This window comes from Lissotriton helveticus, chromosome 5_1 (assembly GCF_964261635.1).
Source record: "Lissotriton helveticus chromosome 5_1, aLisHel1.1, whole genome shotgun sequence".
NCBI classification, from domain to species: Eukaryota; Metazoa; Chordata; class Amphibia; order Caudata; family Salamandridae; genus Lissotriton; species Lissotriton helveticus.
Genome location: NC_136065.1, coordinates 139,527,686 through 139,545,287, shown reverse-complemented (window position 1 = coordinate 139,545,287; position 17,602 = coordinate 139,527,686). Strand labels below are relative to the sequence as shown.

Sequence of the window (17,602 nt, the reverse complement as noted above, 5' to 3'; positions counted from 1 at the left end):
GCACGGCAGCCATTTTAGATGCCTTGACCAGACCCACTCTGTGCACGCTGTCGATCCTTAGCATGGCTCCCCACCCTCGCAAGCATCTCACCCAGGCAGTGGTCACCCCCGCTCTCTGTCTTATGCATGGGTAATAAACCTCCCCCCATCTGCGCTGCTCTTCCCTGAGAATCACACCCTGTGCCCGCCCGACACCTCCCTTTCGCCCTATTCACTACCGCACCCTCTGACACTCCTTTTCCTCTGTGTCCGATTGTCCAGGCCGGTCCTAGGCTATCAGCTAGCCCTGCAGATGTAGTTTATGGCCACAGCTGTAAAGAATCACCCCTCTTCAAAGGAGTTATAGTAGATCAAGGCCCACACTCGATGAGATCCGTCACAGCAGAAGCGTTGCTATTATCTGAAAACCATCCTGTATTGTGATTGGGGAGGGGACCAAGCGTGAAGCGGAAGATTCCAGGGATGACTCTTTGTACATCAAAGTTTTTACAATTATGTGTCACATTAAAAATATATAGCACTCCGACAAAGTAGTAAGATTATAAAACTTTAATAATTTATAAATATATACAAGAAAACAAAAATAGTAATAACATATAAACATTTTTAGGGAAAAACAACGAAGTAGCGGTCGGCTGTGCGAATAGTCCCAACGCAGCACAACGTCCAGATTTCCGGCGTGGGGCGTCGCGGGGGGTGGGTCATCAGTAGCAAACTGTTGTGCGAATAGTTCCAAGGCAGCAGAACGCGCCGAAATCTAGATGACACGAAAGTGATGTCTAGTAAGTTGCCACCCAGCAAATAACGGCGTGGGGCGTCGCGGGGGGTGGGTCATCAGTAGCAAACTGTTGTGCGAATAGTTCCAAGGCAGCAGAACGATGGCACCAAGGTGATGTCCAGTAAGTTGCCGCACTGGTTTTGGTATCCTACAATGCTGCTCCGAATAACGGCGTGGGGCGCCCCGGGGGAGGCGGCGTGAACGGGCCTCTCCAGGTGGAGTCTCATCTGTTTTAGTGGGGCGCCCCTTTACCGTTTCAGTTGCCATTCCGTCCGCTTTTGGTCCACTGTGTCAAAATCCGCCATTCAGCTGAGTTGCGCCCACTCTTGCGGTGCAGCGATAGGCGGCTGCCACAGGACTCTCAAAATGGCGGCAGGCTCTTTCCTTTTTGGGCGTGGTCCACTGAAATGGCCCTGGGACACCTTGGAAATCGGACGCTTGTCTGCTAGGTCTTGGACCCCATTCTCGAAAGCGTCCCCTCCGCCTTGAGAATTCATCAAAAGTTTTGGGGGCCCCGACTCCTGCAGGCTTCTGGTGGGGAGCGGCTGCCATGATTGCTCGCGGAATGACCACGACGGAGCTACGAGATGGTGGTGCTCTCATGCTGACGCCAGTTTAGTCTGAAACATCCAGAAACAAGGTGGGGCTTTCATCGTTTGGGGGAAAAAAAAAGTTTTCATCCAATGAAAAGTGTTGTTTTTAGGTCATATGATCAAGCCTTCCATCATTAGGAAACCAAAAGTAAAATGAACCAATGAAAAGTTTTATAAACAAGTCACATGACCTGTTATGCGGCATAGGGTATAAAATGCGGAGAAAATACGTTGGCACGTGAGGCGGCGTCAGTAGCGGACCGATGTGCGAATAGGCCGAAGGCAATACAACGCGCCAAGATCCGGATGGCACCGAGGTGGTGTCCAGCAAGTTGCAGCACTGGTGTGGCCATCCTACAATGCTGAAAGTCGGCGTGGGGCGCCCCGTTGGCCTGTGAGTTTGCGTCAGTAGCGGACCGATGTGCGAATAGGCCGAAGGCAGCACAACGCGCCAAGATCCGGATGGCACCGAGGTGGTGTCTAGTAAGTTGTCGCACTTCTGTGGCCATCCTACAATGTTGAAAGTCGGCGTGGGGCGCCCCGTTGGCCTGTGAGATGGCGTCAGTAGTGGACCGATGTGCGAATGGGGCCAAAGGCAGCGCAACAATATTTTCTGACTGACACCACAAGGCGCTGAGATGCCAAGATCCGGATGGCACCGAGGTGATGTCTAAGTTGCGGACTGATGTGCGAATGGGGCCAAAGGCAGCGTAACAATATTTTTTGTATGGAAGATACCACTAGGCGTTGAGATGCCAAGATTCGGATGGCACTGAGGTGATGTCTAGCAAGTTGCTGTACTGGTGTGGTCATCCTACAATGCTGAAACTCGGCGTGGGTCGCCCCATTAGCCTGTGAGATGGCGTCAGTAGCGGACCGATGTGCGAATAGGCCGAAGGCAGCACAACGCGCCAAGATCCGGATGTCACCGTGGTGGTTTCATAGTTGAGAGGCACTTCATCTGCAGTGGGGCGCCGAGATCCGGATGGCACCGAGGTGCTGTCTAGCAAGTTGCTGTACTGGTGTGGTCATCCTACAATGCTGAAACTCGGCGTGGGTCGCCCCATTAGCCTGTGAGATGGCGTCAGTAGCGGACCGATGTGCGAATAGGCCGAAGGCAGCACAACGCGCCAAGATCCGGATGTCACCGTGGTGGTTTCATAGTTGAGAGGCACTTCATCTGCAGTGGGGCGCCGAGATCCGGATGGCACCGAGGTGATGTCTAGCAAGTTGCTGTACTGGTGTGGTTATTCTACAATGCTGAAACTCGGTGTGGGGCGCCCCATTAGCCTGTGAGATGGCGTCAGTAGCGGACCGATGTGCGAATGGGGCCAAAGGCAGCGCAACAATATTTTCTGAAGAGAAGACACCAAAAGGTGCTGACATTCCAAGATCCGGATGGCACCGAGGTGGTGTCTAGCAAGCTATGCAGTTGAGTTGTGTGCGCACTTGCGGCGAATAGGTCGAAGGCAGCATAACAATGTTTTCTGAATAGGAGACACCACAAGGCGTTGAGATTCGGTTACCACCGAGGTGATGTCTAGCAAGTTGCCGCACTGGTGTGGCCATCCTACAATACTGCTCCGAATAACGGCGTGGGGTGCCCGAAGGGGGGGTTAGCCGGCGTGAATGGGCCTTCCTAGGTGGAGGCTCGTCTGCTGTAGTGGGGCGCCCCTTTACCGTTTCAGTTGCCATTCAGCTGAGTTTCGGCTGCTCTTGATGCTACAGCGACAGGCGGCTGCAAGAGGACTCTCAAAATGGCGGCCTGTTCTTTGGATTTGGGCCTGGTCCACTAAAATGGCCCTGGGACACTTTAGAACTCGGACGCTCGATTTTTTTTTCCTTTCCTGTACATGCAAAAAAAGGTAAATGCCCGGTACGTTACACGCTTCATCTGCCACGATGAACTCTCCAGAGGAACCGAAAAAAAATATAGTTGTGGTAACTATACCATGCATCGTCATATGGAGAGGTGGCACCAATTAATTATAGTGCTGCATAAAAGAGAGATTTGGAGGAGAACCCCTGACCTGCTAGTACATTCATCAAAGAAGTGGCACTGAGAGCTTCAGAGGCAAGGGAAACGGTCCCAAATATTTAGAAGAACTTTGGAAAGATTAAAATGACATGTTTAGATTGTGGCAAATTAATTTCATGTGGACAGATGAGTGTTACTCTAATAAATACAGCATATGAACATCATCATAGTCGATGGTTGGTAGAGACATTTTGACTATATCCTGGACCTGCCCGTCCTCGCCCAAAATGGCGCCGGAATAAATGGGACTCGTAACTCCTTGTTGTGTACTGGTTGCAGAACCTTGAAATCACGAGATACGTATGCAGTTTTGAAGCACATGGCGGGCGGGGACGAGAATTGATTGAATATTTCGACATCCCTATTGATATTAAGTTCTGATGTGTTATTGATTACTGTACTGTTGAAAGTTCGAATTAACGTCACCCATGGTACTTGCCCGCAAATGTATATCTAGATAATTTTATTGTAACTGGCCCTGTCGTATTTTAATTATAAAATGTACGTCCACCGATTCCGTAACTGTTAGACACCTTAGTTCTTGCAACCTAATGGCCCGCCCGTTACGTTCCTCTACAGTGTAAATGTCTATTCATCATATACGATTACAGTTTGCTCTGTGGCAGGCCCACGTGGTTATAGGCTCGTATTTGTATAATGAAATTTTCACAATAAAGGTTTTTAAAAGAAAACATGGTAGTAGTATATACATTGGTAAAGTTTTTAATAATAGTGACTGTTTTAGAATCATTAAAAGGCAAGTGAAATAAAGCAGACCAATTACATGAAGGGTAAAAGGTATAATACGAAGGAACGCAGTAAAGATAAATGGTCAAGGGCTGTTGTGTTTTCTATTCCTGCAACATAAAGTGATCGATAAGAATCTCATATTCAGGCGTATCGGCGACTAAGACAGCAGGTCGACCCTCTTTTGCTCAACGGCTCCGTCATGGGACGAAGAAACGCTCTTTTTCTCGAAAAAAGAATATATTTTACTTGCAGGACAGTTGTAAAATTTCCGGGAAAGTACATTAGCCTGGAACATTATAACATATATTTAAGAAAAAATAATGTTCGGAAGTAATGAAAAGCGTAATTTTTAGGTCATATGACCAAGCCTTTCATCATTACAATAAGAAAAGTAAAATGAACCAATGAAAAGTTTTATTAACAAGTCACATGACTTGTTATGCTTACGTTACGCGCTGCGCGCCCCGGATGACTTCCGGATGCGCTAACGCGGCGCGTCATATGACGCATTACGCGACAACGCAGGTACAGAATATAGTCAAAATGTCTCCACCAACCAGCGGTCGGAACACAACCCCTTTCAGCAGGCTAAATAGTTCTGTTAAATGACAACAGAAGGGACAGGCAACAAGAACCATCAGTCAAAGAGGGGAGGGCTAGTTCTTCTCTACCGGGTTACATTGGGGCGCTACCGAAACTGATCGAATTGGTAGTCTACAGTGTTTCTGGATGTTTCAGACTGAAGCTGGGGTTAGCATGAGAGCAGCACCATTTCGTAGCTCCGTCGTGGTCATTCCGCAACCAATCATGGCAGCCGTTCTTTATCATTATTTTGGGCGGGGTGGGTGGCGGAGCCGAGCTGTTTTGCAGCCATCATTGTGTGGAGTTCAGTTCATCTCACTAGTTTTGTATTTGTCATGAGGGGTTGTTCCTAATGTTTCTATTTTAGCGAGGTCAAAAAGAGATCCCATTAGTGGCCTACTGATTTTGCTCGATTCCTTTTCTTTTTTTTTACACGATTTTTCGTTATCTGCAAAGACTAAACAGAGTATTGCGACTCTGTGTTTGTTTGTAAATAGAGAATAAACCAAAGAGAACTAATTCTAAAACAGTAAATACTTGGATAACAATCAATCAAATGGAGAGAGAAGCAGGCACGACGGATTACAATGGGGGCAAAGGCCTGCGTTAACTACCTTTCACTATCTGCAAAGAGAGAGTACTCCTAATAGAAATGAGGGGGGGGGGCACCATTCAAAGCAGATCAGTGTGCATAAACACGAAAATGTTTTCACTTACCACGTACTTGACATTCGACAGCTTATGATATTTGCTATTAAAAAACCATTGAAATTCACTGAAAAAACCATAGGTTATAGACCATATATAGTTAGGAATTAGCATTTACAAAACCTTGAAAATTCACTGAAAAAACCATAGGTTATAGACCATATATAGTTAGGAATTAGCATTTAAAAAACCTTATTTTACTCACACAAAACCATTGAAATTCCATATATAGTTAGTTGCACTAACTATATATCGCGCACCCGCAATCCACTGCTGATCATGTCACATATTACATCATTCATGACATGGTCAGTGACATCACTGATGACATCACTGATGACATCTCAAATGACATCACTGATGACATCACTGATGACATCTCATTTGACATCATTCTTGTGCTAATACGATAAACCTCTTCAGACTCTAATATAACCTTAGATACACTCAGTGTATACAGACACTCACACACTGCCACTCATCCATGGAGTTACTCACACACCCAGTCAGTCATGCAAAGAAACAATCTCACCTCCATTTCTTCAACTATACAGTTAAACACACCTTACTTATTGAAACATATACTAACACATATTTACTCTCTTATACAATCCCTGATACAAGTTCACAATGATCGATACAACTACTCACTCATTCAGTGGCTCTCATGCACAGTTATTTATATATGCCAACTCTCACATGTACTGTGTTTTACATATGTACTTACTATGACATGTAGCATTGAGATATCCATTCACTCATCAATACACTCATGCACACAGTCAACTGCCCATGTAGCTGTTTCCACATGCACTCTTGAACTCATACACCTAGTGAATAAACTGCTCACACATCTATGCATAGAGTCACACACCTTCCAGCCACCCCTACACAAACTCAATCTCCCATAGAAATACTTGGGCAACCAATTAATAACACATATAGACTCTCGTATAGCTAATGATCAACACATGCAGCAGTTTACAGAACAACAGACATAATGATGCACAAATTAAGACAGTTTAGTCACTAACCCATGCATTCAGTGAGACACATTTAATCACTCACTCATACAGTCAGTCACGCACCTACTAAATCCTTCATCCAGACACTTATACATCCACTCATTCTTCAATATGTAAAACATATTTAAACTTTACAAAAACACACAGACACTAGATGATGTCATCAGTGATGTCATTTGAGATGTCATCAGTGATGTCATTTGAGATGTCATCAGTGATGTCACTGACCATGTCATGAATGATGTAATATGTGACATGATCAGCAGTGGATTGCGGGTGCGCGATATATAGTTAGTGCAACTAACTATATATGGAATTTCAATGGTTTTGTGTGAGTAAAATAAGGTTTTTTAAATGCTAATTCCTAACTATATATGGTCTATAACCTATGGTTTTTTCAGTGAATTTTCAAGGTTTTGTAAATGCTAATTCCTAACTATATATGGTCTATAACCTATGGTTTTTTCAGTGAATATATATATATATATATATATATATATATATATATATATATATATATATATATGAGAGAGAGAGAGAGAGAGAGAGAAGAGAGAGAGAGAGAGAGAGAGAGAGAGAGAGACTGTCTGTGTTTTTTTAAACCCGTTGTTCCATCAAAATGATGAGCCAGCCTCTATTTACCTCTTTGTGAAATGAGATGGCCTCAGTGAAGTTGCCAAGGAGGTAGTGTGTGTTTCCAAGGTTACCGTACGCGCGGCCTTGTGCTGCTCTGTCCCCCAGTTCCTTCACAAGAGACAAATTCTTCCTACAAGTTGGGGAAAAAATACACATTTCAGTAAAAGAAGGCTCAGAGATGTAATGAGTCAAAGTTGATATCAATATGTCATCCACATTTGTGTTGTTGCTGTGGAATTGTAAAGGAAGATATCGTTGGGAATATGCCATACAAAACAAAGACAGGACATAGTTTTGTTCACATGGCATGGCAAGCTTTAACCCCTTCACTGCGGCGGCTATTCCGCCGCAGTGCTAATGGGGCGGGGCGGAAGAGCGGCGGGCGCATGCTGGTGACAGAACCGCTCCGTCACCAGCGTCGGTTGCGCTGTGCTTATGACGGAGCGGTTCCGTCATGGCCCGCCCCGCTCAATAGAACGCTCAGCGCAGGCGCGGAATCCGCGCCGCGCAGGCGTGCCGGGCGGGCCATGACGGAACCGCTCCGTCATCAGCACAGCGCGACCGCGGCTGATGATGAAGCGGTTCCGTCATCAGCAGGGGAGGGGGTTAATCCCACCCATTAGTACATTTTATGGGCCCAGAACCTCGGGCTCTCCTTGGCTCAGACATGCCACTACATGTGTAATGTAGGGTGAGTACCTAATAGAGGTGGACAAAACGGCAAAACGGCAAATTAACATAGAGAGCCGAACCAAGCTCTAAGCCAAATCACAAGTTGAGCTATCAACATATTTGGTGTGCAAATCGAGCAACAAATATCATGTAAAATATGATAACGAACCCTGAGAATACAGAAAAGCATACAAGGAAGTTTCTCTTTAGTATATTAGATTGTGTCTCTGCATTGATTTGTATTTTCTAAGAAGCGGTAGATTGTAACCATGTGTTTAGAAACATTAATGGCCCTCCCCCACCGTTCTTACAATGCCATTAGTGAACTAAGAGGCAGGTCGCTGGTGAAGTGTACCAATATTCTATGCATACCCTATCTTGTTGTTATACGTTGAGCATCAATAGTGTCTATTAAGCAGATTTTGTACAGCGCCCATCTTGCCCAGATGCTATGATTTAAGGAAAAGAAGGTAGAGTGAAATAGGGTAATTGCCTAACATCACACAATTTGGTCAAGCGGGGACGCTGGGATTGATCCAAGGTTTCCTGGATTCATACTGTGCGATGCAGCCGCTAGATTGTCGTCGCTTTCTCTATCTCCTTTTACATCAAAGCCCAATGCTTTCATTTTAAGTCCTCGAGTCTTCGTTTGGTAGTAGGGAATGGGCTGCTCCTGAGCTGTGCAGTGCCACCTCAGAACAAACCTTTGCTAAACTAAGCGACAACGATGGATCCAATTAAATGCTTCCCCGGAGCCTCAGTTTAAAAAAGTTAAAAAGTTCACTGCAGTTCAGGGACAGGTGGACTAAACTTTGAAATTATGTGGGCCATCTTTCTCCTTATTGGCATTTCTTTTGTGGGTGAATGTGTCTGAATCTTCAGCAAAATTCCAATCTAACTTTTCACTCAGCTTCTCTTACTCCAGCCTCTCCAGCCCAACTCACTCTTTTCTATAGCGCTGGGACGCCCCTGGGTAGCCAACGCGCTTTACAAATCATCAATACAATACAATCTTCCAAAGTAAGGTTCAGACAAGGGACAATATTCAACTCACTAGGACATCGCTTAACCCCTTGGGCGCGGCCACGATTCTGCGCCTGTGCTGCCGATTTAATGAGTGGGCGGGTTCATGACGGCCCCCAGCCGTCATCAGCACACACCCACCGTGATGCATGACGGACGGGGACCATCATCAGCATGGAAGGAGTTAATTTGCTTCTCGTGAGTTATGTAGCAAAGAAAGAACATTAAAAAGATTGCAAAGTGCCCATCTTCTGAGGGCACAGGTGAGTACTGTACTATAATAATAATTCTAGTCTGAAAGTGATTTTTTTAAAGTTTCTCCAAGGGATGCTTCAGACGAGGAAAACCACATGGGGTTTAAATAAGCTACACATATCCACTGGCAAAGTGTCTGTGAAGGGTGACGTAGGTAAAGGGCCATCTGGAGCCTCCTATTGGTCTTCTGAGGATCACGTGAGAGGGAGACAGAAGTAACAACTCTACGTCACAGCCAGGCCCGGACTGGCCGTTGTAGGCACCGGGCAATCCCCCGGTCGGCCGCATGGTTGGGGGACTGTTTTGGGCACCAGGGGGCCGTTTTTGTTGCAGGGCCGTTTTGCAGCATAGCTGCAAAAACGGCCCTGTAACAAAATCGGCCGAAAACCGGCCCTGGCAAAGAGTGCGGTCACGCCCCCAGGGTAGAGGGGGGGCCGGCTGAGCACTTTGCCAGGGCCGATTTCGGTTCCCAGTCCGGCCCTGGTCACAGCATGTTATCAGGATCCAGCTGGAAGGAGCGTCTGAGAGTCTACGGGTTCCGCCATGGATACATTTCAGAGGTGTTCAGGGGTAGAAAGATGCTGCTACAAATGCCCTTCCCGTTGCAGCGCCTGCTACTACACTCGCAACCTGTTTCTTTTGCTTTTTACAGAGTTTTATATAGCGCGAACTTGACTCGAATCGGGTATCAGAGCAATTTACATAACACCAGTTGCGTTACATGAGAACACATTAATTTTTGGGGAGATTATGTGATTTGCCCAGAATCAAAGGATGTTCAGCGTCCTTGTTGAGACTCGAACCCAGTTCCCCAGATTCTGAGGTCGACCGCCCTAGCCGTTAGGCCAACTCCTCTCCCCAACCTCTTGTTCAGAAACAAAGGAGGAATAAGCACTCAGCGGCAGAAAGTAACCAGGGCTGTAAAGGACCCTAGCTCTCTTTACAATAATGGGCCACTGGCAACAAACAGGCTCCATTCCTGTCCTCTCCACTGGTCTGGTGGAAGTCTCTTGCTTGCAGCAAAGGGCCTCGTGGCAGAAGCAATGGGGAAATAGTGGAAGTCACGCACCATCCAGGACCCTGGCTACTGTGGACAGTCACCGCAAAGGATAGAGCTGGACTCTCCATCTTTCATGGTCCTGATGGTGCCAAGGAAGCGGCTGAGCGCATCTGTGCTACGCAGAGAGGATTTCCATAGTTGAGGGCTCTCACACCCCGGTAGACTGAAGTCTCTATCTTCATGCTGCTCTAGTGCAAGAGGCAGAGGTGGCGCTACCAGCCTTTACCGTGTCACTGGCACCTTGACAGGAGGGTGTAAGATAGGGTGGTCCTGGAGCAACACTGCTTCCTCTAAGACCAACCTCCGCCATCACTACCTGCACATACTGCCACCTCCCTTGAGCACCCCACACATCAAAGGTAGGAGCCTGCAGGATACAAAAGGTATGAAGGTTTGGAGAGAGTCTGAGTGGAAAGGACAAATGAGGCTGCACCGGTCATCCACCCAGATAGACAGGATGGCTGGGAAAGATTTCGCGCTGAGTTGCGTCCAGCGGAATTTCTCAGTACAGAATGCTCAGAAGGACATGAGTGAAGGCCATCCACCGTCACTACTTGTGTAGAGCAAAGATTCCACACTCAATAAACACAATGGGTTAATGTCCTGCTCAGGACATTAACCCATTGTGCATATAGACTGGCACATGAGGCTACGTGGTGTTGTAGCACCCTACACCTGCGCACATGAGGCAATGCCTGCATATATGATACTGCGCACGGTTACAGCACCCTACACCTACGCACATGAAGCAATGCCTGCATATATGATACTGCGCACGGTTACAGCACCCTACACCTACGCACATGAAGCAATGCCTGCACATATGATACTGCGCACGGTTACAGCACCCTACACCTGCGCACATGAGGCAATGCCTGCATATATGATACTGCGCACGGTTACAGCACCCTACACCTACGCACATGAGGCAATGCCTGCATATATGATACTACGCGCGGTTACAGCAGCCTATACCTGGGTACATGAAGCAATAACTGCACATATGAAGCTACGCGCGGTTACAGCAGCCTATACCTGCGTACATGAAGCAATGCCTGCATATATGATACTGCGCACGGTTACAGCAGCCTACACCTGCGCACATGAGGCAATGCCTGCATATATGATACTGCGCACGGTTACAGCAGCCTATACCTGCGCACATGAGGCAATGCCTGCATATATGATACTGCGCACGGTTACAGCACCCTACACCTACGCACATGAGGCAATGCCTGCATATATGATACTGCGCACGGTTACAGCACCCTACACCTACGCACATGAGGCAATGCCTGCATATATGATACTGCGCACGGTTACAGCACCCTACACCTGCGCACATGAGGCAATGCCTGCATATATGATACTGCGCACGGTTACAGCACCCTACACCTACGCACATGAGGCAATGCCTGCATATATGATACTGCGCACGGTTACAGCACCCTACACCTGCGCACATGAGGCAATGCCTGCATATATGATACTGCGCACGGTTACAGCAGCCTACACCTACGCACATGAAGCAATGCCTGCATATATGATACTGCGCACGGTTACAGCACCCTACACCTACGCACATGAGGCAATGCCTGCATATATGATACTGCGCACGGTTACAGCACCCTACACCTACGCACATGAAGCAATGCCTGCATATATGATACTACGCGCGGTTACAGCAGCCTACACCTACGCACATGAAGCAATGCCTGCATATATGATACTGCGCACGGTTACAGCAGCCTACACCTGCGCACATGAGGCAATGCCTGCATATATGATACTGCGCACGGTTACAGCACCCTACACCTACGCACATGAAGCAATGCCTGCATATATGATACTACGCGCGGTTACAGCAGCCTACACCTACGCACATGAAGCAATGCCTGCATATATGATACTGCGCACGGTTACAGCACCCTACACCTACGCACATGAGGCAATGCCTGCATATATGATACTACGCGCGGTTACAGCAGCCTATACCTGGGTACATGAAGCAATAACTGCACATATGAAGCTACGCGCGGTTACAGCAGCCTATACCTGCGTACATGAAGCAATGCCTGCATATATGATACTGCGCACGGTTACAGCAGCCTACACCTGCGCACATGAGGCAATGCCTGCATATATGATACTGCGCACGGTTACAGCAGCCTACACCTGCGCACATGAGGCAATGCCTGCATATATGATACTGCGCACGGTTACAGCACCCTACACCTACGCACATGAGGCAATGCCTGCATATATGATACTGCGCACGGTTACAGCACCCTACACCTACGCACATGAAGCAATGCCTGCATATATGATACTACGCGCGGTTACAGCAGCCTACACCTACGCACATGAAGCAATGCCTGCATATATGATACTGCGCACGGTTACAGCAGCCTACACCTGCGCACATGAGGCAATGCCTGCATATATGATACTGCGCACGGTTACAGCACCCTACACCTACGCACATGAGGCAATGCCTGCATATATGATACTGCGCACGGTTACAGCACCCTACACCTACGCACATGAAGCAATGCCTGCATATATGATACTACGCGCGGTTACAGCAGCCTACACCTACGCACATGAAGCAATGCCTGCATATATGATACTGCGCACGGTTACAGCAGCCTATACCTGCGCACATGAGGCAATGCCTGCATATATGATACTGCGCACGGTTACAGCACCCTACACCTACGCACATGAGGCAATGCCTGCATATATGATACTGCGCACGGTTACAGCAGCCTATACCTGCGCACATGAGGCAATGCCTGCATATATGATACTGCGCACGGTTACAGCAGCCTACACCTGCGCACATGAGGCAATGCCTGCATATATGATACTGCGCACGGTTACAGCAGCCTACACCTGCGCACATGAGGCAATGCCTGCATATATGATACTGCGCACGGTTACAGCAGCCTACACCTGCGCACATGAGGCAATGCCTGCATATATGATACTGCGCACGGTTACAGCACCCTACACCTACGCACATGAGGCAATGCCTGCATATATGATACTGCGCACGGTTACAGCAGCCTACACCTGCGCACATGAGGCAATGCCTGCATACATGATACTGCGCACGGTTACAGCAGCCTACACCTGCGCACATGAGGCAATGCCTGCATATATGATACTGCGCACGGTTACAGCACCCTACACCTACGCACATGAGGCAATGCCTGCATATATGATACTGCGCACGGTTACAGCACCCTACACCTACGCACATGAGGCAATGCCTGCATATATGATACTGCGCACGGTTACAGCAGCCTACACCTGCGCACATGAGGCAATGCCTGCATATATGATACTGCGCACGGTTACAGCAGCCTACACCTGCGCACATGAGGCAATGCCTGCATATATGATACTGCGCACGGTTACAGCAGCCTACACCTGCGCACATGAGGCAATGCCTGCATATATGATACTGCGCACGGTTACAGCAGCCTACACCTACGCACATGAAGCAATGCCTGCATATATGATACTGCGCACGGTTACAGCACCCTACACCTACGCACATGAGGCAATGCCTGCATATATGATACTGCGCACGGTTACAGCACCCTACACCTACGCACATGAAGCAATGCCTGCATATATGATACTGCGCACGGTTACAGCACCCTACACCTACGCACATGAGGCAATGCCTGCATATATGATACTGCGCACGGTTACAGCAGCCTACACCTGCGCACATGAGGCAATGCCTGCATATATGATACTGCGCACGGTTACAGCAGCCTACACCTGCGCACATGAAGCAATGCCTGCATATATGATACTGCGCACGGTTACAGCACCCTACACCTACGCATATGAGGCAATGCCTGCATATATGATACTGCGCACGGTTACAGCACCCTACACCTACGCACATGAGGCAATGCCTGCATATATGATACTGCGCACGGTTACAGCACCCTACACCTACGCACATGAAGCAATGCCTGCATATATGATACTGCGCACGGTTACAGCAGCCTATACCTGGGTACATGAAGCAATAACTGCACATATGAAGCTATGCGCGGTTACAGCAGCCTATAACTGCATACATGAAACAATAACTGCACATATGAAGCTACGTGCGGTTACAGCAGCCTACACCTGGGTACATGAAGCAATAACTGCACATATGAAGCTACGCGCGGTTACAGCAGCCTATACATGAAACAATAACTGCATATATGATACTACACACGGTTACAGCAGCCTATACCTGGGTACATGAAGCAATAACTGCACATATGAAGCTATGGGCGGTTACAGCAGCCTATAACTGCATACATGAAACAATAACTGCACATATGAAGCTACGTGCGGTTACAGCAGCCTACACCTGGGTACATGAAGCAATAACTGCACATATGAAGCTACGCGCGGTTACAGCAGCCTATAACTGCATACATGAAACAATAACTGCATATATGATACTACGCGCGGTTACAGCAGCCTATACCTGGGTACATGAAGCAATAACTGCATATATGAGGCTACGCGCGGTTACAGCAGCCTATACCTGTGTACATGAAGCAATAACTGCACATATGAAGCTACGCGCGGTTACAGCAGCCTATACCTGGGTACATGAAGCAATAACTGCACATATGAAGCTACGTGCGGTTACAGCAGCCTATACCTGCATACATGAAACAATAACTGCATATATGAGGCTACGCGCGGTTACAGCAGCCTATACCTGGGTACTTGAAGCAATAACTGCATATATGAGGCTACGCGCGGTTACAGCAGCCTATACCTGTGTACATGAAGCAATAACTGCACATATGAAGCTATGCGCGGTTACAGCAGCCTATACCTGGGTACATGAAACAATAACTGCATATATGAGGCTACGCGCGGTTACAGCAGCCTATACCTGTGTACATGAAGCAATAACTGCATATGAGGCTACGCGGGGTTACAGCAGCCTATACCTGTGTACATGAAGCAATAACTGCATATGAGGCTACGCGCGGTTACAGCAGCCTATACATGAAACAATAACTGCATATATGAGGCTACGCGCGGTTACAGCAGCCTATACCTGGGTACATGAAACAATAACTGCATATATGAGGCTACGCGCGGTTACAGCAGCCTATACCTGGGTACATGAAGCAATAACTGCATATATGAGGCTACGCGCGGTTACAGCAGCCTATACCTGTGTACATGATGCAATAACTGCACATATGAAGCTACGCGCGGTTACAGCAGCCTATACCTGGGTACATGAAGCAATAACTGCACATATGAAGCTACGTGCGGTTACAGCAGCCTATACCTGCATACATGAAACAATAACTGCATATATGAGGCTACGCGCGGTTACAGCAGCCTATACATGAAACAATAACTGCATATATGATACTACACGCGGTTACAGCAGCCTATACCTGGGTACATGAAGCAATAACTGCACATATGAAGCTATGCGCGGTTACAGCAGCCTATAACTGCATACATGAAACAATAACTGCATATATGATACTACGCGCGGTTACAGCAGCCTATACCTGTGTACATGAAGCAATAACTGCACATATGAAGCTACGCGCGGTTACAGCAGCCTATACCTGAGTACATGAAGCAATAACTGCACATATGAAGCTACGCGCGGTTACAGCAGCCTATACCTGGGTACATGAAGCAATAACTGCACATATGAAGCTACGTGCGGTTACAGCAGCCTATACCTGCATACATGAAACAATAACTGCATATATGAGGCTACGCGCGGTTACAGCAGCCTATACATGAAACAATAACTGCATATATGATACTACACGCGGTTACAGCAGCCTATACCTGGGTACATGAAGCAATAACTGCATATATGAGGCTACGCGCGGTTACAGCAGCCTATACCTGGGTACATGAAGCAATAACTGCATATATGAGGCTACGCGCGGTTACAGCAGCCTATACCTGGGTACATGAAGCAATAACTGCATATATGAGGCTACGCGCGGTTACAGCAGCCTATACCTGCATACATGAAACAATAACTGCATATATGAGGCTAAGCGCGGTTTAAGCAGCCTATACCTGCGTACATGAAACAATAACTGCATATATGAGGCTACGCGCGGTTACAGCAGCCTATACCTGGGTACATGAAGCAATGACTGTACATTTGAGGCTATGTGCGGTTACAGCAGCCTATACCTGCGTACATGAAGCAATAACTGCACATATGAAGCTACGCGCGGTTACAGCAGCCTATACCTGGGTACATGAAGCAATAACTGCACATATGAAGCTACGCGCGGTTACAGCAGCCTATACATGAAACAATAACTGCATATATGAGGCTACGCGCGGTTACAGCAGCCTATACCTGCATACATGAAACAATAACTGCATATATGAGGCTACGCGCGGTTACAGCAGCCTATACCTGGGTACATGAAGCAATAACTGCACATATGAAGCTACGCGCGGTTACAGCAGCCTATACCTGGGTACATGAAGCAATAACTGCACATATGAAGCTACGCGCGGTTACAGCAGCCTATACCTGGGTACATGAAGCAATAACTGCACATATGAAGCTACGCGCGGTTACAGCAGCCTATACCTGGGTACATGAAGCAATAACTGCACATATGAAGCTACGTGCGGTTACAGCAGCCTATACCTGGGTACATGAAGCAATAACTGCACATATGAAGCTACGCGCGGTTACAGCAGCCTATACCTGGGTACATGAAGCAATAACTGCACATATGAAGCTACGTGCGGTTACAGCAGCCTATACCTGCGTACATGAAGCAATAACTGCACACATGAGGCTACGCGCGGTTACAGCAGCCTTTACCTGTGTACATGAAGCAATAACTGCATATATGATACTACACGCGGTTACAGCAGCCTATACCTGGGTACATGAAGCAATAACTGCACATATGAAGCTATGCGCGGTTACAGCAGCCTATACATGAAACAATAACTGCATATATGATACTACACTCGGTTACAGCAGCCTATACCTGGGTACATGAAGCAATAACTGCACATATGAAGCTACGCGCGGTTACAGCAGCCTATACCTGGGTACATGAAGCAATAACTGCACATATGAAGCTACGCGCGGTTACAGCAGCCTATACCTGGGTACATGAAGCAATAACTGCATATATGATACTACACGCGGTTACAGCAGCCTTTACCTGTGTACATGAAGCAATAACTGCATATATGAGGCTACACGAGGTTACAGCAGCCTATACCTGCATACATGAAGCAATAACTGCATATATGAGGCTACACGCAGTTACAGCAGCCTATACCTGCATACATGAAGCAATAACTGCATATATGAGGCTACACATGGTTGCAGCAGCCTATACCTGTGTACATGAAGCAATGACTGCATACATGAGGCTACGTATGGTTGTAGCAGACTATACGTGCGTACATGAAGCAATG

General features: G+C 47.3%; 1 protein-coding gene across 3 annotated transcripts in view; it reads right to left on the bottom strand.

Moving 5' to 3' along the window:
* LOC144754272 (G-protein-signaling modulator 1-like) overlaps nt 1-17,602 on the bottom strand; it is an 886,476-nt gene that overhangs the window by 505,770 nt on the left and 363,104 nt on the right. For all 3 annotated transcript variants that reach the window (XM_078641903.1, XM_078641902.1, XM_078641904.1), the window contains exon 5: nt 7,117-7,240. In XM_078641903.1, coding sequence (XP_078498029.1) covers nt 7,117-7,240 — 124 coding nt within the window. The remainder of the gene's footprint in view (nt 1-7,116; nt 7,241-17,602) is intronic.